At 46.9% G+C, this 24,598-nt stretch overlaps 7 protein-coding genes across 7 annotated transcripts; 4 read left to right on the top strand and 3 right to left on the bottom strand.

Annotated features, from left to right (window-relative positions):
* Positions 1–622: 622 nt before the first annotated feature.
* F4817DRAFT_73926 (uncharacterized protein) lies at positions 623–1,845 on the bottom strand. The gene is made up of 2 exons (XM_049307848.1): positions 1,104–1,845; positions 623–1,015 (listed from the first exon to the last, which is right to left on the bottom strand). The coding sequence occupies exons 1-2, from the start codon at positions 1,602–1,604 to the stop codon at positions 845–847; spliced, it is 672 nt and encodes a 223-aa protein (XP_049159872.1). The 5' UTR covers positions 1,605–1,845; the 3' UTR covers positions 623–844.
* F4817DRAFT_334970 (ERG2 and sigma1 receptor-like protein) lies at positions 1,813–3,039 on the top strand. Its single transcript, XM_049302977.1, has 2 exons — positions 1,813–2,424; positions 2,506–3,039. The coding sequence occupies exons 1-2, from the start codon at positions 2,100–2,102 to the stop codon at positions 2,868–2,870; spliced, it is 690 nt and encodes a 229-aa protein (XP_049159871.1). The 5' UTR covers positions 1,813–2,099; the 3' UTR covers positions 2,871–3,039.
* Positions 3,040–3,422: 383 nt separating this feature from the next.
* Positions 3,423–6,721, bottom strand: F4817DRAFT_358193 (uncharacterized protein; the record flags this gene model as incomplete). The annotated part of the gene is made up of 5 exons (XM_049305996.1): positions 3,423–5,385; positions 5,437–5,519; positions 5,574–5,667; positions 5,718–6,307; positions 6,374–6,721. The coding sequence occupies 5 exons, from the start codon at positions 6,719–6,721 to the stop codon at positions 3,423–3,425; spliced, it is 3,078 nt and encodes a 1,025-aa protein (XP_049159870.1).
* Positions 6,722–7,284: 563 nt separating this feature from the next.
* F4817DRAFT_334966 (uncharacterized protein) lies at positions 7,285–10,465 on the top strand. The gene is made up of 2 exons (XM_049302976.1): positions 7,285–9,587; positions 9,697–10,465. The coding sequence occupies exons 1-2, from the start codon at positions 8,008–8,010 to the stop codon at positions 9,878–9,880; spliced, it is 1,764 nt and encodes a 587-aa protein (XP_049159869.1). The 5' UTR covers positions 7,285–8,007; the 3' UTR covers positions 9,881–10,465.
* Positions 10,466–10,887: 422 nt separating this feature from the next.
* F4817DRAFT_334965 (trub family pseudouridylate synthase-containing protein) lies at positions 10,888–13,054 on the bottom strand. Its single transcript, XM_049302975.1, has 2 exons — positions 12,788–13,054; positions 10,888–12,699 (listed from the first exon to the last, which is right to left on the bottom strand). Exons 1-2 carry the CDS (start codon positions 12,846–12,848, stop codon positions 11,153–11,155), a joined length of 1,608 nt encoding a protein of 535 aa, XP_049159868.1. The 5' UTR covers positions 12,849–13,054; the 3' UTR covers positions 10,888–11,152.
* A 373-nt stretch (positions 13,055–13,427) lies between these two features.
* Positions 13,428–16,556, top strand: F4817DRAFT_73859 (uncharacterized protein). The gene is made up of 4 exons (XM_049307847.1): positions 13,428–14,208; positions 14,263–14,394; positions 14,448–15,925; positions 15,982–16,556. Exons 1-4 carry the CDS (start codon positions 13,636–13,638, stop codon positions 16,199–16,201), a joined length of 2,403 nt encoding a protein of 800 aa, XP_049159867.1. The 5' UTR covers positions 13,428–13,635; the 3' UTR covers positions 16,202–16,556.
* Positions 16,557–22,071: 5,515 nt separating this feature from the next.
* On the top strand, positions 22,072–24,060 carry F4817DRAFT_334958 (Clavaminate synthase-like protein). The gene is made up of 6 exons (XM_049302974.1): positions 22,072–22,460; positions 22,530–22,643; positions 22,706–22,722; positions 22,776–22,926; positions 22,978–23,320; positions 23,449–24,060. Exons 1-6 carry the CDS (start codon positions 22,299–22,301, stop codon positions 23,721–23,723), a joined length of 1,062 nt encoding a protein of 353 aa, XP_049159866.1. The 5' UTR covers positions 22,072–22,298; the 3' UTR covers positions 23,724–24,060.
* The last annotated feature ends 538 nt before the right edge of the window (positions 24,061–24,598 follow it).

The following is a 24,598-nucleotide window of genomic DNA, read 5'->3' as shown; positions in this document are numbered from 1 at the left end:
CGTAAATTGTCTTGAATCCTCTTTAATTACTTTACATTTTCTGAATGATTTTTTATAATATTTCCTCGACTTAATTTTAATATTTTCATTCCGTTAATGAAGTCGTAAAAACTCAATGGCATTTATACTGCGCCCTAGTGGCGCAGCCGATTATGCAAAGGCGCATTGGGCCGTGACGTTGTGGAGGATCAACAAGCCCTATGAAACATCTTCAAACGGCAACCCATCGTTCAGATTCAAAGTAAGGGTTCATACGCACGTCCGTTGAGCGTTGCAATATTTAGTAAGGACGAAACATCTTTAGTCGACACAAACAATCGAGTTTCATATGATTGTCTCCTATTTCCAAGTCTCTGGATTTTTATCTTATAACCTATCAGAAGGTACTTGTGTGTATTCATGCTGCTTATATCGTGGCTAGTGCCGGTGCGTTCTGCAATTAGTGCTAGGGTAATACTCACGATAGACCATTAAGACGGCATGCTACTGCATATATATACCTAGCTTAGGAATAGGCCATAATACCAACATCCATACCCGGTCCAGCCCAATACGCTCGAACAGATGTCAAATCCCTCTTGAGCCGAAGAACTAGAGACAGACCATCTTATAATCCTCTATATAGGTATCCATTAGAGCGTCGCCACGGCGATATCTTCTAGCCGCGGATTGTAACTTTTAAACGCCGATTGAAACAATCCGAGTACGCCAGTTTGAAATTTGAATTGGGGGGGAAATCCATAAGGGACATTTCGATAGTTTCTGGGTCATAAGCCAGCTCGAAGTGCCCGGTGATATAAGGTCGTTCTAAACCTCGGGACCGTAATAAAGGTAGTCACGAAGCTCAAAACGGCTTTGCGACCTTCCGGGGCTCACTAAGGCCAGTCTCCGGGTCTTTATACTCCTTCCAACTGACAGGAAACATCGGGTTTCCAGCTTCGCTCGTAGCCATGATGACACCGAGTTCGTTGCTTGCGGTCGAGAGGTAATAATTAGCCTGGTCGCCGAGTGAAATCTAGTATTTGCCATAACGTATTAGCCGACATGAATCCTCTTCATCTAAGAGCCTGTTGACAAATATGCAAATGTGTGTATGTACTTACCACTTGCGCCCTCACAATATCACCCGGCCGGAAGCTTTCGTATATCTTGACTCTGTCCTTCTCCGTGGCTCGGACATCCTGCACTCGGACCAAGCCCTGCCACTCGGCCTCGAGTACCGTGTCGCCGACGACGAGGATCGCAACCGATGCGTGCTTCGGCGTGATGCGCGTTACGCGGCATAGTACCACGTTACCGACTTCGGGTAGGACCTCGCGCTTCTCCGAGACACCTGAGCGCGAGACTGAGATCGTGGGTAGGGTATTGCTGCTGCTGCTGCTGCCGCTGTTATTGTTACTGCCGGTATTGCCCGCCGCCAACGCCGCGATCCTCGTCAATCTCTTCGCAGGCCCAGGCACCTTCTCAGGCTGCGCAACCGCAACCGTGCCAAGCAGCGACGAGTACAAGTTCGCCTCGTGGATATGCGTCCCGGCGCCCGCGGAGTACTTATCCGCAGGGCCGAGAAGCTGCCCGGGAACCGCAACCGCAACCGCCTGCGTCATCTTTCGCGGCACAGCCAGCAGTGGGAAAAATATTTATTGGATCGGAAATTCGAATTGGAGCGCGGGTTAAGAAATGTCGTCGGTGTGATTGATTGGCGATGTAAGCGGGTTGCAGACGGACTGGATCTGCTCCGAGATGCACTTGTGAGCCGATAAAACTTTAGATAAGAGATAAAAAAGTACGAATACGATGCCGGGTACTACGCACCGCTGTGTTCCTGAGATGGTGCGATCCGGCAGTCTGGTTTACCGGGACCCACCTTTGAGCTGAGCTTAGACCCCTATTTTAACAAGTACGTAGGTACCTAACCTGACAAAAATGTTTATTAGGTATAAATTACATTTTAATTTTTTTAGCTTCGTTAAATTTCCGAGTTTTAAGTCGTAGGAGCTTGACGTCTGTCTTTATATTAAAAAGTCAGCGTGCTGTTGTTTTGTTTTGTTTTCTATTTGTTTGTCGTTCTCGGTGTCTTCCCGTTCTTAAATTGCATAGCAATGGCGCCCAATACCTCAACTCCTGGCGGTTTCGCCAGGCTGCTCACTATTATCGGTGTGTTAGTCGGCATATTCACCCCGATTGTCTACCTCCTCGAACGCAACCTCGAGAACTTCTACATCTTCAACCTAGACGAGCTGCAAGACGTAGCCTCGCGCGGCATCCAGGCTCATGGCAACGACACCGCCAAGATCGTAGACTATATCGTCACCGAGCTATACCAGAACCACCCGGAGCACGTCAACCCTAAGTGGAACGTCACCGAGGAATGGATGTTTAACAATGCTGGCGGTGCCATGGGTGCTATGTACCTTATCCACTCTAGTAAGTAATTTTCCAACCATTAGTTTCTAGTTCTCGTCGCTCTTCAGCCATTAGCCTCTTAATATTAATTCGTCTCCTCAGGCATCACCGAGTACCTAATTATCTTTGGCACCGCGGCCGGCACGGAGGGCCACTCGGGACGACACACGGCGGACGACTACTTCCACATCCTAACGGGCGAGCAGTGGGCATTCGTACCCGGCAAGTTCGAGCGCGAAGTCTACCCAGCTGGCAGCGTGCACCACATGCACCGCGGCGACGTCAAGCAATACAAGATGCCCGAGAGCTGCTTCGCGCTCGAGTACGCCCGTGGTTGGATTCCGCCCATGCTGTTCTTCGGCTTCGCCGACGGTGTGTTTAGTACCCTGGACATACCGACTCTGTACCGCACCGTAGTCATTACCGGCCGGGAAACGATTAAGAACCTCTTGATTGGAAAGATCTAGATGGGGGCATGTCCGGCCAATCCGGATTTTGATACGAGTTATTCTAGAGTTGTACGGAGAGCTTTCTTTCCGCGAGCCTGCTATTTAGACTACTATAGAAAGCTAGAAAGCGATATATTCTAAGAATGTATCGCGTCCTATAATGATAATATAACTCTACCCCCCTTAAGTGCTGATTCAATACAAATATATGCCGCAGTAAATGCCATATTAAAAACTTTGGCATTTCTAAATACTTCACATTTTGAATGTTTAAGAATGTTAACAAATCAGATTTAGACGAATAAAGCTCCCGTGTCTGTTTAGTTGACATAACAGAGATTTAGAAATTGGATTTGGTATTGCTTCGATACTACATAGATCAAGCCTTCTAAGAACTTGAGAAGACGTCTATTCCGGATATTTCATTCCACATCTCATAGGACCCAGGCAATGCTCCCCTAAACGCAGTGCTCCTTTCCAGTGTAATACTTAGTAACTAAAGTGCAACGCGTAGCTCTATGATAAAACGCCTTCACAATGCAATGCACCTATAATACCAGTTCTATCGCCCTATGCAATCGCCACGTAGTGTTTCCTCCACAGATCTATCCCTTCTAGTTTGGTCGTCCCAGACTCTAAACCCGAGATATCCTCTAGTATCCGCCAGTCATAAACGCCCACCCACTCGCGTTCTCCGTTCTTTTTCTTCAAGCCAGCTTCTCCTATGGTTTTAACAAAGGATGATGTGGCATCGACCCGTCTTGATTCGACCAGACAGATTTTGCGAACTCGGGACTTTCTTGTCTTCCCTAGCGAGGCATCCCATTTATATGCAAAGCTGGGCGTAGGTTCCTGGGACCACATCTTGGGATCCGTTAGGAAGGTATCCACTCCATGGTCCCGTAATAGGTTATCGGTGACCCATGCATACTGAGCGATACACGGCGATAGTAGAATAGAGCGGTTGGCAAGTACACATTTCTCCTCGACGAGGGAGCAATGTCTATGTGCCAAGCGCTTCCCTGACAGATGTTTGTCCTGTGTAGGGCTAGAAGTTACTTTAAAGGTAGAGATGGTGGGTGGCCCATCAGGAGAACATACAGCTGAACTTTTATTATTAGTCGATGACGCGGCTAGCTGAGCTGCTGGGGAGTTAGATAGATATCCTTCTAATGCTTCAGTTTGGGAACTTGTCCTGCGATTTCCGAAAGATGGGTTGGTATCGATCTGGCTAAGTGGTTGCCTGTTCCTTGGAGTATTTGGTTGTAGTTCACTGGGACTATCTATTGAGTGTAACTGCCGAGAAGATTCATTGGGAGATAGACGTGGTCTTTTTGGAGTCATCACTGCATCTGAAGTAGGTCTCCTTTTACGCCCTGCATGCATTGGAGATTTCGGAGAAACATCAGTAGTGGTACAATGCTCTTCACCTTCAGTAGCTGGTGGCTTTGAAGGGGCTATTAGGTGCCTGCTTGCCTCTACTGTATCGCAACAAGACAACAGGGGTTGTTCACGGGAGTGTACTCGTTTACAAGATTCCGGCATCGATGTGCTTCGGGGCTCCTTTTCGTGACTGGTCTCACCGGAAGATGGCCTTGGAGGTGTTCTTGGTTCAGTTCCATTGCTTTGTTGGCTGATAACGTCCACAGCGATTCCTCCTGGGTCTGCCTTTTCTAACGCTGATATCCACTTGCGCATCTCCTGGCTATCTTCGAGCTCTGGTATTTCTGTTGCATTTGAGGCCAACTCTTGGAGTTCCGTAAAACTGATAGTATCCAAGTATGATCTATCGTGGTGAATCTTTGAGACCGATGGGAACCTCATGCTCCAGAAAGTCGTGTTTGGTGATTTGTCGAAGGAGAAACAACGCATGTCGAACACTAACGGTTCTAAGAATATATCGTCTGGTCGCTTGTCTACCTTCCCTAGCTTGAAGTCCAGAATTATAGACTCATTTGAATCGAACGGGACCGGGGATGGAAAACATTGAGTCATAACCGTCCATAGAAGGGCCTCAGAAAGCTCGATGACATTAGTAACTATAAATCGAGGCTTTTCAGTTCCTGCTCGTGCTTTTTCCTTGTTGTCTAGACACCCAATGAAGAAATGAGTCCATTTAATATTGGGCTTCTTATACTCTCTTGCTTTTGCTGCGTCGTAAGAGGCACCAATTACAGAAAAGTCCCCGACGTCTCCCCAACCTTGGACGTATTCCTTCTTCAATTTAATATTGCAGCAGCTGAATGACTTTTGCGCCGTGCTAAAGTTGAAGTATGGTTCATCGGGCTTCAGGACAAGGCCTTCACCTCGAGCGACGATACATTTCGCAAAAGCTTCACGTAACCTCAACGCAGCAGATGGCCGACCAAAAGATATCGTCTCACGGGGTACTAGCTCAGCACAACCCTTCCGACAAGTAACGAGATCACTCAAGCGCCTGAAGCGCTCGAACTGTCGGACTCCTAGTAACGATTCATCGTCGATAAGCAGTACGTCGAAATATACTATCATTAAATGCTCGTAATCGTGAGGCCTATTTCAAATTTAGCTAAGTGTATCGAACTATTGAAGCGCCATGCCATACTGAGAATCATAGCTAGTCCCTATAAAAGAACCAGAGCGTGAAACGTGCTTGCGAATTTTATGAAATGGCAATATCTTATTGTCCTGAAGTTCCGGTCAGCGTCCACTTCTTAAAGCCAAATGACATCTTAATAATACTTGAGTACTGTATACCACCATTTCCCCCTCGAGAATGCAGCCAGTTTTAAAGGGGCAGTCTAGTGTTCCTAGTTTCAACGAATCTCGTATGGTCCTGTGCTTAGTTAATAGAGCGGCAAGAAAGGGGGTTGGACAATGGCTTACTGATGAAGGCCAATTCGATCCTGGGTGCTATCTTTCCCACTCTTGGAAAATATCTGGATAGGGGAACGTTTGCGGAGATCAATGTGTATTTGGCAGTACTCGCCATCAATCTTCTGCTCGCAACTCATATCCCGGGATTTACCCATATCTAGACAATGCTTGATACTTCTCCCTTTGAGCCATGTTTGCCGACCAACTTTCGTCCCGATAACTGGTTTCAGCATACTGGCAATGACGGCTTGGTCGCGGGACGGCTGGCTGACCTGCCGTAGGAAGGTAGTGGCTGTGGTAAAATCGTCCCTTACCTTCATCAGCTGAGGTAGGAGATCATTATAGCAACGGAATATGAGACGTTCATCTATGACCACCGGCTGGTAGTTCTTTAATACTAGCCTTGTAAACCATTTTGCATCGCGCGGACTGAGTTTCCTGTAAATGGTGACCAGAGATCGATCCTGTTCTCTAGAGTCTTGAGTGCTACGCGAAGCTCTAACCGAAGGCGAACTGAATCGACAGGCCGCTGCAATACGGTTTAGAGTGTCATCAATCTCCTCTACTGTGAGTCTATTGCAATCTTGTGTATCATTAGGCTCCGGGGGTGTTAGCGACTTGAATAGTGGTTTGGCTTGCTATCATTAACTGGGAAGGGTACCTACCGTACGTTTTAAGATACCTTCAACACAGTCGGCAAGGTCTACGCCTAGACCAGGAGTCCTGTATCTTCGGAGTTCTTGCAATCGTGAGGCTCCTAGAAGCAAGGCTTTACCAAATATACTTTCAAGTCTTGCAGCTTGGATAAGGTAGACTCTGTCTGTCCTTCTTTCTGGTAGTAAAGTGGATAATATGGCGCTTGGATCATTCTCGGATGCATCAAGACTCGAACGATGCTCACGAAACCACGTTTCGATTATGCTCCTTGCAGGAGTCTGTTTATGCTCATCTTTGCGAGACTCAATGTCAAGTTGTTGGAGTAGATCGCATATATATTTGTATGGAAAGGGCATCGCAACCGCGGTAATTTGTATATAAAGAGACGAAGTGCAAATATGCAAAAAAGAATACGGCTCCTCGCGCAATAAAAATATAACTACGGAAAGAAATAATCAACCTTCATAATCATATGCTCTTGATTATATGCTCATATTCATAGGCAGTAGAGAGTGCATTGTTTCTGACATGTAAGAAGGAACAGCCTTGTGATGCCTGACGTCCTTAGTTTTCTCGATTGTAGATTGTTTAAAGTGTCACAAAGACCAATATTGAATTGTGCAGACACCTAGGTACTTACAAGCACAAACCTTATCGCGCTTTATTCGGAATGAAGGATACGTGTGTGTGCGACGCGACATGGCCCACGGGTGTTCACGTGAGACATTTTAGGTTGTGTTAGAAGATTACATGTAGGTACTTACATAATGTACCTAGGTATATACCTGAGCACCTCTAAATGAAACTGGCCATTTGATGTTACACGTGTATGTCCGTGTGCGTGTTACGGTACTTGAAGCATAGCAGCACTGAAATCTCCACTCGCTAAGGGACGTCATTTATTTACCTAGTCTATGCAGGATCGGGACTTGCGGGCCAAAAACATCGTCCCAATCAAAACTCTTGCAATTTTCCGCAGTTGACTGGCAATCCAAGCCCTCGTCAACGGTTACCCACGTCTTGCCCCTGAATGCACAAAACAGCCCATGCAGCCGTGAGATGAGCGGACGATTGGTATTGTGGGGTCTCTCCGTCTTGTTGACCGGGGATTAAGAGAAACAACCAGCCCAAAATAAAGGCAATGAAATGAAATTAAAGCAAACCTCAGACCCGATTCCGTTTGCCATCAAATTCCCTGCTGCTATCCTTCTCATCTTCCTACTTACCTAATAATAAAAACATATCTCGTTTTTCTATCTTTTGACCAACTGACCTGCTTTTTTAACTGTTCGATCCTTCGAACTTTCAATCCTTCAAACTGCAACATTCTTTTACAGCATAACTAGTGTATAATCATATTCCAACCCTATTCCATAAACTTCTAATCCTATCCCTCTTTTGGAAGATATGGGCTCCCTTGGCCCTGGTCAACCCCAGTACATTCACTTATCATTCGCCGCCTAACAAGGTCCAGCTACAACCCCCCCGGACGACGCATACAGGTTACTTCCATTGACTCTCCTATTACAGCAAAGTCCGTGTGGTGCTGCGTACCCCCCAATTTCCCAGCTTCTCAAACGAGCTCCAGTCTTCCGCCCTGAATTTTGATCCCCATCTGCCTCTGGGTGGATTATGTATTCTTATGTCTATGAAACCCGCTCAACTTCTACAAATTTGCTTAATAACTACTCGTTCCAACCCTCTCTTCAATGACAAGAGGCTTAACAATATAGTTTCTGCTTTATATTCTAGACGCTCTTTTATCGGGAGGACTAGGCATCGTCGTGCCATCTCGTCCCCAGCCACTCCTTTACTAAACCGGCGGTCAACGGAAAACTTCATCGCACAACTTTCATACTCTCGTTCATCGCACAAAGTTATCAAACCTTTTACCGGGTCAAACATGACTCGCGGTCTACAGGATTCCGCTCTTTCGCTAGACGCGGTTCTAACCTCAACCCCTAATATGGCTACCAGTGTAAACTCTACTAGTGGCCCGGCTCCAACATCGCCACGTGCTGCAGATGGCTATCCAGAGAGTACTGGAGAAAGCGGAGCGGCGGACGGGGACACATACTCGAGTTCGATGCCTTCTCCACCATATCTAAGTGAGACATCTCGGACGAGGTCCACTCGTTCTACCTCGACAACATCACGAAATTCAAATCGATTATCATTAACTTTGCCGATCGCGCCGCCTGATAGTATCCCCTCGAGGCCCACACCCACCTCCTCCGTGCCGCCAACTCCAATCCAGACGTCGGCATCAAACCAGCCTACCGACGCTAATGATTTCATTATCGCTATCGCCGCTCAGGAGCGTCGCGTGCTAGAACTTCGCGAAGAGCTAGGGCGAGCAGAGCACGACCTCAGAAGACTGAAGAAGCACTGGACAGCGTCAGATGGTTATAAGAAGCGTGCATCTGCTAGAAATATTGAACCTCTTCGAACCGCATCTCTAATAGATGGGCAATGGAGTCACGATGATCCAACAACTGTTAGATACACCAGTGAACTGGAGCGTAGGAAAGCTATCCTTCTTGCGCAGAGCAAGGCGGCACCTCGAGACACCAAGAGGACAATTATCCGTGGCGGACATACTCGTACTTTATCCTTACTTTCACCTACGATGTCTCCAAGCGGAGATGACGTACCGCGATCAGCTGATCTATACTCGAGAATGTCGCCTGTCTCTACTCCTCTTATTAACAAGCGCGCAACTTGGGCTCCCCGTCAAAGTCAACCGACCAATGGTATGAAGCAAATCGCAAACGATTTTAAGCAAGGCCTCTGGACATTTGTTGAGGACTTAAGGCAAGCAACTGTGGGGGATGAAGCGATTTCCGGGACAACAAATAGGACAAGTGATATGGTTTCAAGGCTAGGTAGAACAGAGAGCGAGCAAGATACTATTCGGGCGTCTACATCGAGCCGTGGCAAGATGCCATTCCAAGACGAGTCTGATTCGGCATCGGAGACACCAAGCAGACAATCCACCAGTAGTTTCAGCGACCGTTTACAGCACAGACGTACGATATCGAAGGTAGAACCTAAAGCGCGAAAGCATTACTCCTGGACACCACTCTCATTTGATAGCTTTGATGACGAGGATTGGTCGAACTGGGATACGCCAAACGTCAAGACAGCCCGCTGGAGCGGTAGCACTGTAAATGGGGATATCACCGCGATTCCTGAGAAAATTGGCGAAAATGAGGGGACACTGTAAGACAATCATTAATAAGACAACCAACACACTGTGCAAGGCACACCATTGACCCATTTCAGCCCACCCAACACCCGGAATGCAAAGCGTATCTAACCGCAGCAACAGGAGATGCAAGCAATCCCGTAGCGAGTTACGATCGCCATCCCCAGAGACTCCAAGTAGGCTAGAAGAATTACCACAGGCCATCCTCAACCGACTGACTCCCAGTAACATTAAGAACACGACGTCGAACTTCATCAAGGAATGGGAGAAGAGCTTGTCCCCGCCTGCGGAATCTACTTCTTTCTGAGTTAAACCCCCGAGACCACGGCGGAACCCGAGTTACGAACACACCAATTTCAATTCTTGATATATGCGCGGAAGAAGCATTGCGTAGACGCACGAACACGCGGATTTCGGAGGCTTGCCTACGGTTTAGGATAAACGAGATATCCCCGACGGAAACTTCGACGCCGCTTTACATTCTTATAGATACCTACCATTTCGTTCAGAGCGTTGTGAAGACCGGGGCTCTCAAACGCGAGATTATTTGTCGATCGAGTTCGGCCGTTGTTGGATTAAGATTTTGGGATTACGGATGGATGCATCGATTTTTTGGCCACGATATTATCAAGTTCTAGCGGCGCTCCGAGTTAAAGGGTAAGGAATAGAAGGCCCCCGCGCCCATTGGGTTTTTAGGTAATATCTAATGATCACGACCGCTCATGAATGATAGACGACGATGATGTAGAACGAACGAAATAGACTCGTTTGCTATCGTTGTCAATTGTCATACTTACAGTATAGTACAGTATATGAGCTCTTCTGGACCGGGCTAGTTCTTGTGAGACGAGACTAGGCCTTGCGTATAGTTAAATATAACGTACATTCTGAAGCGTTCGTGTAAATTAGTGACTAGTTCATGTGGTGATGGTAATATTTATCTTGCGGTATTTACATTTCAGAGTAGTATGTCTAGTAATTACGCGGGATAAAATATCAAATCTATGAGCCTCATTTTCAGTCCACACCTATCTATACTTCGGTCCAACTACATCGCTTCAGTATTTCAGGTAATCAGTCTCTTCATTCATATAAGCGGGCCAATTCAACTTCTCTATTCTTGGTAGCCGTACCTACCTACTATCACCTTCCTCTTCTACGCATAATTCAATATACAGTCAAGTCATAGACAACACCTATTCTCGGCCATTCATCACTCACTTACCTATTTTTATACGCTAATCAACACTGATCACATCGTCACAAGGGTCACTTTGGTTCACTCCTAGTTCGCCTACCCGCCAACGTATATAATGAGTTAGGACTGTATCCATTTCATACTACTACCGAAACTATTCGCTGAGTCGATTTCTGTTATATCTCGAAAACTTAGCCAGATATATACATTGCCTAGTTTTGAGTCGCTTGGTTATATGCAAGTCCCCCGACGCCCAGCTGATGCAACAAAAAACAAATACGTCTCTCGTGAATAACGCCACGCTGTTTCTATACGTGTCTCCGTGTAAGAAACAATATATCAAAGCCACTTAAGCCAAATCTCCAGATAGCCAAAGTATACCTACGCCTTCACGGCAGCGGGGGTATCGGGAAACCCGTTCCAGGATTCCTCATCTGCATCTTTGCTCTTGATATCCGATTTGGCGATTTCTTGAGACACAGGTAAGCTTATAGCCGGGGCAGCTTGTGCTAGGTCTGCTGAGCCATCACCCCCCTTTGTCTCTTGCGACTTTGCGCCTTTTACTTCCTCAGATTTGACATCTTGGGTTGGAGAAGAAGATTTTGGAGTTGGTAGTGTTGGTTTCTTACTTGATAATATATCCTTTGAGATGTTCGTGTCATTAGGCTCCTTGGACCTGACTGGAGACGCAGATCGATCTCGTTTCCCATTATTGGCTACTGGCAAGACCGGCTTAGCTCTTAGAGCTGGCTCGGAGGACTTGCCGCGCGGTTTGCTGTTCCACTGAGATAACATATCCTTCACTTGAGGAGCCCATACGGATTCTCCCTTTGCCAGATCCGAATATTCTAAGCAATTTGAGCTACCCAGGACAAAATCTCCTTGCCGACTTCTGCAAAGCTCTGCCATCATTGCCGCAGATCCAATCTTTACACCCAGGTCGTGACAAAAACTCCTGACATAAAAGCCTGAAGTTACAGTCATTCGAATTCTTGCTGCTGGTGGACCTTTGTCCTCCCAAGGTGGAGGTGTGTCAGTATCCGAAGTTTCAGGGATCAGATTTGATCCCTTTCCCGGTTTGGGGGTCGCTGGAGGAAGGTCACCCAGTGCACCCGACATCAACGGTGCATGCTGCGAAGTCTTCCGACGCTTGTTAACCCTGTCGTACACGAGCGCGTCGACGTTCTCGTCAGACTTTCGTTTGAAGCTCTCATGCTCATTCAAAGCCTTCGTCTCTTGTTCCTCTTCTTCAGGGCTAAGTTTCTTAGAAGTCATCTGCTGCTTTTCGATCTTCCAGACCTGCTCGGCGAAGTTGCGCTCAAATGTGGTGGCTTCCTCAGCAGGCCAGCGATGGGAATGTTGACCAGGTTCATACCATTCGACCAATTCGAGTTCAGTCACCTCTACTTCTCTAGTCGCAATTTCTCGCGGGATCGGCTTACCCTCTCTCGCGTATTCATAAAGAGGCTTTCCCTCCATCTTTAATGCTGAATAAAGAGGTGGCATCTGTTGGAATTTTCCGCGGAAGGAGTTGAGTGCCTCTTCAACCATAGGCCGAGTGATATGGTCATATGCTGTCTTCTTGAGGATCTTACCGACCCTATCATACGTATCGGTACTGGCACCAAAAAGCACCACAGTCTCATATGTTTTGGTACAGTCCAAGAAAGACTGGAGAGACTTAGTACCCTTACCAACACCCAGAATCAGAACCCCAGTGGCAAGCGGGTCAAGTGTACCACCATGGCCCATTTTGACTCGGATGTCATTCTTGCCAAATCCACGTCGCTTTCGTCTAGTATTAGACTCTTGCGACCTAGCTGCCCTCTCTTGATCTATCATTGGCTTGAAAAATGTAGAGGGGTTAAAGTGATGTTGGCAGTCCCTAATAACCTGAGCGGAACTCATACCCATAGGCTTATTGATGCCTATGCGATAAGAGACAATAATGTTAGCATAAACGTGGAAAAAATAAAGTATAATTTAAGTAGGTAAGAGTAAATTGAGAATCCATACCGAAGACACCATCGAGGACAGTGCTAGAAGCTGCCATTCTGGCGAATCTGGCAGCTTTCATTCGTGGGTGATGTGCGTTGAAAAAAAGGATAAGACCATTTAATATAGCGAATTCAATCTAGAGACTTGTCAGTCTTTACGGGTTGTGAGCTGCCTTCAGGTGAGGCGCAAAATGAAGGTTGTTGAATTTGATTGAAGGATAGTGCAAGGGTCTGGAGAACGGAACTTGGGCCAGGAAAAAAAATTCGAAGAGCTGCTAGAGGATATAGTTAATCGACAAGGTTCAATCCAAAGAATAGCAGTTCTTATCGATTAGCTACTGCAACTAAAACCATCCTAGATAACCCCACCATCAATACTTCTCGACGTCATTGGTCAAGTCTTACGCAACCTAACGCAACCCACCTGGATAGGGCCTACGCCGGCTGGTAGCTGCACTAATGTGTCACTACCTTAGTATTCTCAATTAACGGCAAGTACGATACGCGTGCTACTGCTGCCGAAGCGCGTCCCGACTTCCTTAGTAAATCTTGGTAAATCTTAAAATATTTACCAATTGCCGTCAGCCGTAGATCTTTTTAGCTACCTAACCTATTCACTTTCTTTTCGTCGCAAACAATAACAACAACAACCTCAACTCCCCTTAGTAGGGAAACCGTAACGGGTTTTCAATATGAATTAATGCGCGCCGGTATCGCGTTACTTCTCTTTTTACCTAACAATTCACCGATTTACCGATTTACCGATTTACCGATTTACCTGATACGAGATAAATCAATCCTCTTTCATACCATCGTGCGCAACCGATTCCATTATTCTATCCCTTGAGTCCCGACTCGCCTGCGATCATGGATGCTCATTGGGGAAGAAAGCAGTCGGACTCAACGGTCCAAACCGTTGACGAAACTGCCTTAGAATACTATAGAGAAGACTCTGTATTGAAGCCTGTCTCTGCTCGTGCCCACACCGACGACTGGCCCTGTTTTCTACTTACCAACGCCACGATATTCCATAAGGATGGCACCTTGGCAAACCTGCTGCATGTTGATTTGGAAGGTCCGTTGATTGTTCGTGGAAAGCTTGAAATTGAAAAGGATCAAGAAAGATTCCTTATCAATCGACACATGAAGAACCGTTCACCATATATCCAACTTCAGGATACATTATCCTTCTCGATCGGCCTCAAAGAAGATAGGCCTCCCATGCCGGTACTGTGGGCTAGTGGCGGAGCAGGTTGGTATGAGATTGTCCCGTCTGATGCGTATAAGGACATATGCAACACTATGTTTCAGGGCATTTCTCTTCACTATGCGATACTAGATCAGTACGAAGTTGCACTAGAGAAGCTTCAAAAGACAAAGAAAAATAGGAATAAGACACTTAGTGACGTCAAGTTGGTCTTGAACGACGTTCTCATTAAGGTGTGTGCATATGTAAATTTGGCTCTTTGAATATGTATCTGACCTGATTTGCAGTATGCAGTAAACGTCGGCGATGGTATCACGTCTGCCGAGGCCTCGCAACGGATCAAGGATCAGGCTATTTTCTTACTTTGTCATTTTCCTAAAGACACTGAATTCCACCGCACCTTGGCGGAAGAATACCCTGTAAGGCTATCTCAAGTTAATCTTCGACTACCATTGTCTAACCCAACACACAGGACATTGTGCAACAACTTGCCGCGAAGGAGTCCAGCGATGCGAAGGCAGCTACAAGCTCAGAACCTAGCACACTAGTCGCAGTTCCGTATCGAGATCAAGAGAAGTCTAGTTCTCTCGAAGTCACCAACAATAAGAAAAGCGGTAGGCCTTCGTTGCGAAATTCTACCTCAAGACTTCAACGAGATAGCGAGGATATCGAACGTCAAGTGGCCGAGACGATAGAGGCTTCAAAACGTCTATCAGTCCAGCCTACCGTAATCAAACAGGAGCTACCTGTGAATACCCTGCCTGAGCCTGCCGATAGTTCTGACCCTGATCTAATTGTGGTTGGTTTCCGCACCAAATATAACCGGCCAAGAGAATACCATAACGTGGACAAGCAACTTGACCCACGTTCGTTTGGAGAACCCAGTGCGGCCGTATCTGCTATCATTGGAGTCTTGCAAGATTACCGGCAGGACCTACTCTCACTTCCAGGTGATAAGACAAAGCACCCTGATGAGGTGACTGCCAGCAACTGGCACACTAAACTTTATCGTGGACTAAGTGTCAAAAAGCCTCGTGCACTAGCTCAGGTCTGCATATACCACGCACGGGACCTTTTGCGTTTCCTTGGACCAGAGTGGCACTCCAGCAAATTTTACACGTGGCTGGAGGAAAACGTCGACGTAGAACCTAGCTTCGAGGACTTGTCTGAAGAGCGGATGAAAAATATTGTCAGACGCAAGAAGAAAAATCAACTTCCCCACAACGATCAATCTTCCTACGAGGACCAACCTTACGAGCATCTACCTTACGAGGATCTGCCTTACGCAAATCAATCTTCTGTCCCAAACCAACCACCCCACGCGACTCCATCTTCTTACTCAAGTCGTATTTCTCGCGCAAGTCGTTCTTCTTACTTGAATCAACCCTCCCACGAGCTCCCAGCAGCCATGGAATATCAGGAAGAGAAGGTCCAAGGACAGCAACCCCCCAATAGAGCTCGCACCAGCGGTAAGGTAGCAGGCCTGCGTCCTTCTATTGGAGGCAAGAAACGACTACGACAAGATTTCGGCCTTGGTGACGAAATGGAGCTGGACGAGGACGGACCGCAGAAGAATGCATCTAAGAAGTCACGTTATTCTTCTACGGAGGACGACCACGATGAGCACGACGAGGAACGTGAGGCAACCACTTCATCAGGCAACGAATACAACGCAGAAGATGAAGATGCCCTGACAACCGGTACAGTTGGCCATTCAACCAAGCCTCCGAAGCCCAATAGAAATGGTGTGGACGATGCATGGTTTTGCGAAGAAAGTGGTTGCGACTTCGTCGTTCACGCTGACAATGAAGATGATGCTGAAGCCCTTATCATGCCCCATTATGAATTGCATCATAAGGACGCTCGAACCAAGAAATACGCATCGCAGAAGTTGAATCTTCAGAACATAGTTCGCGAGGAGTCTCTCATAACAGGTGGTCTCCCTGTTGGGTATGTTATTCTTCCTTACCTTTCGATTAGATTTTGTTATTTAACATTGTACACAGCTTTTTACTTAAGAAGATCAGTCGATATACTGCAGCCCTGGAGAGTCGAGACGAAGAAGAATGCAAGAAGAGACTAGAGGCAGAACGTCAAAGTCGCAGATCAAAGCCTCAAGGACAGAAGTCACAACTTGAAGATCAGGCAACACAACTTCAAAGCCAGGAGATGCAATTTGATGTTGAGGCAGTGCCGGAGCCTAAGGAGCGCGACACCCTACAATAGATCCATACTCTTGCATAAACATCAACGGCACAACGATTCTTTCTTTTTTGCGTTTGAGGTTCCTAATTATCGACAATCGGAGCCTGGATATGAGACGAGACCTTGACATGAGACGACATTCACAACCAACCTTCACAACGGACGGATGATACCCCTTTGCATTTGACATGGTTGCTTGGCGTTGGTGAAATTTGTGTTTTCAACCTTCAATAATATGCCCCAGGAGGCAATCTGTGTTTTCCTTGCAACTCATCCGACAAAAATTTGGCGCGTTTTTCTAATACTTCTACGATGCAATCTCTGAGCCCGTGTGGCATTTTGCGTTGATCATGATCTGCCCAAGAGGCACTTTGTGATTTCTATGATTCACTCGAAAGCAATTTCCGAGTCCGAGGAAGACACTTTGTGTTTTCGGCAACTTACCTAGGCACTTTTGAGCCTGATATACGCCTTGTGTTTCTTATGATTCACCTGAAAGGCAATACTTGAGCCTGAGAGAGGCATTTTGTGTGTTTTTTCGATTCTCCGGAGACAATCTCTGAGCCTGAGAGGCATTTTGTGCGTGTGTTTTTAATAGTCCGTCAAAGAGGTACTTTGCGTTTTTTATGACTTGCCCTCACCTGAGAGGCATCTTGTCTATACCCGTCTCTTGCGTATGATACCTAGGACGAGGTTCACTCTGAGCTCCGAGCTTGGCATACGCCTGCACATAGTTGCACATGGTTGATTTGCGAATCGACCCTGCGATGCCTTACTGTACTTAGCTACTTGCATTTGTTGTTGTTTTTTTTGGTACGATTGAGTTTAATGATGAATGATCGCAACTGATACTGAAAGGAAAATAAAAAATGAGATTGCATTTGAGATATTCTCGATGTCTTCTTGAAATTACGCTGTCCATGATTTTGATGCTCTGTGAACTCCGTGATAGTAATAATTGGTGTTGATTCACATCACGTAACTTTCACTAACATTCCTACCAGAACCTTTTGTAGTCCAACTAGGTTTGTTCACAACCCCTTTTCGAGGAGATCCAATCTATTTACTCGTGAATGCCTGTTCATTTAGGGAATATCATGGCTTAACATTCAATCGCAGTAGGTAACATAGTTTGTCCATGATGGTCCAGAACAGCATGTCTACAAATAAAAAGATAGGAAAATAAAAACACCAGGGGCAAGATGCCCACAATAGAACCAAGTACACTCTCCTTCACTCACCCTTCTTATATAGGTTAGGTACCTACCTAGGGAAGTATGGTAGGTGTTATACTAGCCCTCTATTTCAAGACCCGTCACCTAAACAAGTCTCCGAAAATGCAATCCTGGCCCTAATAATCCTCCTACTCTTCCAATCACCCCTAACCTTCCTCCATCTTCTAACTCTAGTCCACTACGCTGCTACTCCATACTACACGTAGTAAGCTAGTCTACACCACAAGACCATTCAGCATGTACTCCAACCCAGCAGTGTTGCAGTTTGTTGTAGGATGGGTATTGGGTTAGGTCGATGAAAGAGAGCAAGGGGTGCGATTACAACACTTTCAGAAAATAGAAACAATTGATACGTATGTTTCTTTCCGCTGACCCAACCCCTTTCTAGAAGAGCTTATTTTACTCAAAGAGGTTTGTTACTTTATAAGATGGTCATCGCTAAATATCCTTCTAGGCACAACATTAATATTAGAAGTCCTCTTAGAACAAGAGTTACAATCTAAAGAGTACGGGATGCTTAGGCTGCATATGCTGATACTTAATTTTTTGTTATCTAGTAGGTTTAACTAGCTACCTAGCAATGGGGATCATCCATCTCTTGAGCTCCTGACCACTTCCGCCTGCAAAACTTACATGGTAGCCACCTAATGACCCTCTCCGCAGGTTGGTTAAAAGACTTGTGACTTGGTACCAGAGATAAAGGCCTCTGAAGTAGTAGACCTCCCCCTTCTTTTTTTTTTCCGACCAAAAACGCCTTGCGGGAACCGGAAGGGTATTGAAATACGTCAACGTCATATATAGGTGGGCTGCCGTGTCCTCGAAGACAGCAATTCTTACCAAATCAAATGATTTAATAGAGGGTTGAGGCGAAGGGAGCTAATAGACCAAGTAGCATATGCAATTAACAAGCCAAGTAGCGTCGGGATTTCGTCCGCCAGTCAAATGTCTACTTCACCCGCAATTCCCCTTTCACAATCATCTCTCGTATGACTAATGGTGAGGACTCTTGATAGGAATTGTTGAAATATTTAGTTATACGATGATTGGCATAAGCTTATCGTCGTAGTTGAAGATACACGGCAGCTTTATCCCACGCGCTTCGGTCAGCGGCAGAAACCTCACTCTTAAGCGTCTTGACACCTGCGTGGATGGCGTCGAAGAAGTTGAAAGCTATCTCCAGATCTTCGAAGAAGTGAGTCGCATATGGGACGAATGTGCCAGGGAACTCTTGCTTCTTTACTGCCTTCTGTTCGGGGGTCTCATTAGGATGAATATCGTCAAGCAGTGTCTTGACAGCAATGCCAAGAGCAACATCCGTGTCATTCAAAAAGGGTAGTCTATATGAAATTAGCATACAATTCATCATTATCTCACGAATCACGAAGACGAACCCTTGACCAATCTCCAAATAGTCGTCACGTTCTCGTTCCGTCTGCGCAAATAGTAGCATGGACGCCACAATCGCTTCGATAAGATCTCTGTCGGTCTCTCGAATAGATGAACTCAACGATCGGAAGCACAAGAAATTCTTGCTGAGCGGACCGGTATAACCATTTGCTTGGTGACGCAGCTTCAACAGAATTGCGCAACGGCTGATTAGTAATAGGCTTGCCTTGTCATCATCGGTTCCGTTCATAGGCAAGCCGTTTAGTTCTGGATGCTGGTTCCGGGTATTAAGTAAATTAAACCTAAGAAGTTCATAAGCTAAAAGAACCGCTTCGTATAAGCCGGGAACCTGGCTATGCTTCTCAACAGTAGCCTTGAGTGCCTCGAGAGATGTTGCTAAAGCTTGGCCCCAGGATGTAAGTTGGTGAGAATCGTCTACGTAGCCACGCAGATGGAGGAAGCGCCAGAGCGTGATCGACGATATCAAACCAGCAGAGGCTATGCCCTTGACCTTGTCCTTGGTAATGGTACTCTTGGCGAAATCGGGATTCTTTAGTGCTGCTACTTCAAAGAGGATAGAACCATGCTTGGCATCGGGGTAGTACTTCTTTGCAACAGCGCTACTGAGGTTCCAAGTATGCGCTTTATTCAACGCCTGGTTCTCTTGGGGACGGTACTCGATCTTGTGGGAATACTTCTCATCATACCAGACCTTCACGGCAATCGGCTTATACTGTATACCTCTGTGTAGTCGAGGAAGTAGAAGGCTAAGAGCTGCCTCTCTCAAAGGCATTAGCTGGCTCGTCACTAGATGTTTATATTCTTCCGATTTAACTCCGTCTAGAGTTGGATGGATGACAATCTGGCCGTGAGAAATCCAGCCGAGCATGCGTGCTCCGATAAGACCCGTGTTCAGGTAGTGAAATAATTCGGCTGGCAACTGATAGCCGAGATATTCCCAGTTGTCTCGAGTCAGCGTATCGAAGTTATGGACCTTGATTTCTCCAGACTCTTCAATGTAGATGAAGTGATCGATGCTCATTCTAGCCTTGCGGTACTTCTGTAACCAGTTCGAATCTCTACTCTTACTCAGAATGTCGTTGAATGAGTTGCACGCATTCGCGACTGACTTTTCCGAGGTCCGCAGCATGTTAACAGCGTCCTGTACGGATGGTGGCTGGCGAGCGGTAATTTGAGGCTCTTTCAACGGGGGGAACGTAGGGAGAAAAGTTGTTCCCGCCATCAGCAGTGCGTCGATAAATAGAGCCTCAGTTACGCCCAGAGTTCTAATGATACCCTTCTTGGAGATGGCAGTGAATGTGCCGGCATCCCAGTCGATGAATCGAATAATGTGATCCTTGATTGGATAAAGTAACAGTTCCTGGGAGCCCATGATAGCTGAACACTGCTCTGAGTCGATCATGTCAAAGTAGGCCAACTTTAAATTTATCAGCTGGAGGATCTCAACACGAGAGATAGATAACTCACTTGCGCGGAGGCGTTAAAAGGGGGGACTAAGAAGTGGAGCCCACGACGCTTGAGGATACCTTGTAGCAGTGGAAATAAGTTGTGGACAAGGTAAGCTCCTATATCATGTAAGCAACATGTCCGAGCTATAGCATAATTATGACGGCCGTACCTCGATGGGAGCCAAAGGCAGTCACGGCTTCATTAGCCTGACTTTGGAAATAGAGACCCCAAGCCTCGTCAGTGCCTGCAATGGCTCTCTTTCCTCTCTGGACGGAAACGTCATCTTCGCCTTCAATGGACTGGCCGTTGAAGATGAAGAAGGGGATGGTTTTGTTGGATTTCCAGCTGTCAAGATCATGTTCGATGTGCGATTGAATACCGGTCAAGCCGCCGAGGGCAGGGAGAAGCGGTTCGTGATAAGGAACGTTGTCGAGGAACAGTTGCAAATAGTAGGAGGCATCAACCGCAATAGCACAGTCCTCAAGCTGAGAGACTTCGGCAGACCTACAAGATTGTTAGTTTCATAATATTGACATAGTGGTAGGTGTTGCTGCTTACGCCACTTGCTCGTTGATCCAATGATCCTCAAAAGTGCCTATAAAGGCCAATCAATTAGCGACGGACCTACATAAAGTAGTAGCAATATGGTAAATGAAGAAAAATATCATGGTCTTTCTATGAAGTACCATTTAGAGTTCCACGGTTCCTCGCCAATGACTTCCACCACTCGTTTTCCTTAGGCTTGGGGTCGCGAACGGGACTACAACTAATAGTCGCAAGCAGCCCTTGTTGGCGAAGCCATTCAAAAGCCCGATTCAAATCAGCCACGCCAAACGGGACTGTAACATCCACCTCGTCTAATTCAAGCATGGTGGTTGCGTAGTAGGTACGTAGCTAGGCAATCGAATATGCAAATTCGTAAAGTCGGATATAACAACGGCAACAACAACAACAACAACAACAGGCCGTATAAGCGACAGCGATATTCAAGGCCGTAGAATGGTATGCGAATGTGTGCAAAGAGGTGCGAAGGAGAAAGATGCACCAGAAACGGTACCCGAAGCAGGAACACAATATCCCATCAGGCCGTAGAAGAGGAATAACAGGTAAGACTTACTGGGCATCTTGAAATATACTTTGCGCAAGATCAAGCGCTCTTGCCTGGTGTATGGATGTATCTGGGATCTAGGATCTTGGGTATTGTCGGTTTACTATGATGAACGTCGAAGTGAGGAAAGCAGAGCTCGCGGCTCAAAATCGCAGGCAGGTAGAAAGAGGACAGGTGGGGCTGACAGGTATTAAAAGGAGTGACTGAGCTTAACATAAATAGAAGAAGTAACTACCTATGTAGTATGTAGGGGCGGGAAGAGAGAGGCAGTGCGGTGATAAGGCAAGGTGCACCTTGTTCCTACGGCTGCAGCTGCTGTTGGAGAACCTTACCGATGGTGAGGTTCGAACTTGAAAGGTGAGGCACGATCCAAAGGTCAAAGCCTCGCGCAGGTAGGACAAGGGTTGTGCCACTAGCCTGGTAAAGGTAGCGACGCTATGTACCTAATTGTATGGGACCCCTGAACTGGGTTATTTTTTTTTGCTACTGTCACCCCGCCTAGAGCTTAAAAGAGACGGGTTATGTAATACATCTAGGTAATTGCATTGATCTTCGTGTGACGATTCTGTACCTGTACCTTGGTATGTGCAGAGTTGGAACGGGTTATCGGATACTATATCTTATCTATCGGCTTATCGTCAAAGAACCTTGCCAATCCGTGTACCTCGGATGATGTACCAGTTGTAACTAAACCTTGTCAACCTTATGTACATGTAGAAAGTTCCTTAGAAGAAACCATCAAATAGACATTTGGCTTGTGAGACAAAGTACATGTAGTCCTACATGTAGGTAGGTGTCCTACTTTGCAACATCTGATAAGAATTGAGTTTTCCTTGAATTTCGACCAAGGTTTGCCAGCAAAATAATTCAATCTACCTACCTAAGGAAACTATCGTCCTTTGTCTTTGGACTACCAATCATGACCAAAGCTGCAACACTTCCCGTCATCGACATCTCAGCCAAAGGTGCAGACCAAGCCCAAGTCGCCAAGGAGTTGGTAGATGCCGCAATTGACTATGGCTTTGTCTATATCAAGAGTCAAGATATTTCGGCTGAGCAAATAGATAATGCTTTCAACCTGGTAGGTAGTCGATATTTTGGTCTCAACAAGAGTCGCAATGAATAGTGATGGACTATCTCACATATATAGTCGCGCATCTTATTCGACTCGCCTCTCGAGGACAAGCAGAGATGCAAGATCGAGAAAAATAATCAGGGGTGGTCCGGCATGCATACCGAGACCTTAGACCCCAAAACTCAGAGAGTAAGCTGTAACCACATTTCCTGACTACGACTGACTTACCGAATCTAACACCTGTTCTCTAGGTAGGAGACTTTAAAGAGTCAGTATACGCACATAGTAGAGGGACACCGAGGCTGACCCGAACCACTTAAGGGGCTTCAACTTCGGCCCCTTTGCTAACAGCAAGGCCACACAACCCATCCCGCAGAGCATCGAGCCGCATCAAGCAGAGCTCGCCGCTTTCCGGGATGCGTGTCACGAGCTATGCCGGAAGTTACTCTTACTCTTCGGCATCGGACTAGGAGTAAGCGCTAACCCCTTACTCCGTCCGGGCCCCCCTTTCTAATTACCCCAGGTTAATCCCCCGGAGTTCTTCTCTGCCGCGCACAATCCCGTCCTGCCGTCGGGCTCTATCCTGCGGTTCTTATACTACCCACCGCCCAGCAGGACACCCGAGGCGCACCCCGATGACGTGCGCGCGGGTGCGCACTCGGACTACGGGTCTATCACTCTTCTGTTCAGACTGCGTGGCCAAGCCGGTCTCGAGATCCTCGAGCCTCGCACCGGCCGCTGGGCCCCTGTCCCCGTCGATCCACCTAGTAGTGGCAAGGACGAGGACGCCGCCGCGCCGCCGCCTATTCTTGTCAACATCGGCGATCTGCTCTCGTACTGGACTAACGGGCTGCTCCGCAGTACTGGTATGTAGCATCGAGGTTTCCTCTCTCTCCTTATCGTCCTGTCTTATGAACTAGTATTTCCTCGTCGAGCTAGATAAGGCGTCATAAATCCCTTACTAGAAGTAGTAATCATTGACACTCATCACCAGTCCACCGCGTCGCCTTTCCCTCAGCACCAGAGGCCCTAGCGGCCGGCGAGTCCACCGCCGACCCGCGGTACTCAGTTGTCTACTTCTGCCATCCGGCTAACGACACGCTGCTGACGCCCGTTCCAAGCGAGCGCGTCAAGGCGGCAAGCGAAAACGAGAATGATACCGCCCGGAACCAGGGCTTAGATAGCAATAGTAAGAAGGTCTTGACGGCGAACGAACACCTACAGATGCGACTACAGGCGACGTATTTGCAGATGTACGGCAAAGACTGAGGAAAAAAGTGACAAAGAAAGTATGTGAATAAGTGCCAGAGGAGAGCCTAGGCGAGTTACTATTTACATGTAGAGCATCTACGTATGGGGCAAGGTTTCAAATGCCCGACTTCCAGTCGTCCTGGTTTGGAGTTGTGTTCTCCCGTAGCCTTGGAGGTCAAGATTGGTCGGAAGGCTATCATCAGCGTCTCGATCTAGCAACGAGAAATTGCTTGAATACTATACGACTTATCTTTTGAGCTACTCCCGAGAAAAACGGGATAGTTATGAATCAGTTAGCTACATAATCTTCCACGTAAACATCTCGCCTTCACTACCTACTTAACCTATCTATGACTTATTTTGCTTCCTGCCAAGTAATCGCTTCAGTCCGTAGACGAGCTAATAGGTAGGTACCTACCTACCTAAAATAACCCATACATGCTACATCCAAGAATAAACCCCTACCCAAGCATATATGTCCCTTCTTCCCAGTTGTACGACCATCAGACAGCTCACACACACTACTTATTACCTTAGGTATGTTTCCCACAAGGACCATACCCATGACCACACCCATATATACCAGCACCATAACCCACGACATACTATAGTCACATTCAACCTACTCTCCCAGTCCTTCCTATCCAGGCCGACAAGGTCCTACTCATCCACCCATCCATCCATAATACCCTGCAGTCCCCTCCCCTCAAACAGCCATAAGCGTTCTCGGGGGCCTTCACGTGTCCCATGTAGTTGGTTATATCCCGCATGCGTTCGAGGGTACACGACATAGCGACGTAGGAGCGGCGGGGGGGGGGGGGGGGCGCGCGGGGGGGGGGGCGGGGCCATGTCCCGAGAGAAAGGGTCACCATGGACCCGGCAGGGGGGGGAGT

The sequence above is a fragment of the Daldinia loculata genome (genome assembly GCF_022478755.1).
Source record: "Daldinia loculata strain CBS 113971 unplaced genomic scaffold F4817scaffold_19, whole genome shotgun sequence".
NCBI lineage: Eukaryota > Fungi > Ascomycota > Sordariomycetes > Xylariales > Hypoxylaceae > Daldinia > Daldinia loculata.
This window is presented reverse-complemented; position numbering and strand designations above follow the sequence as displayed.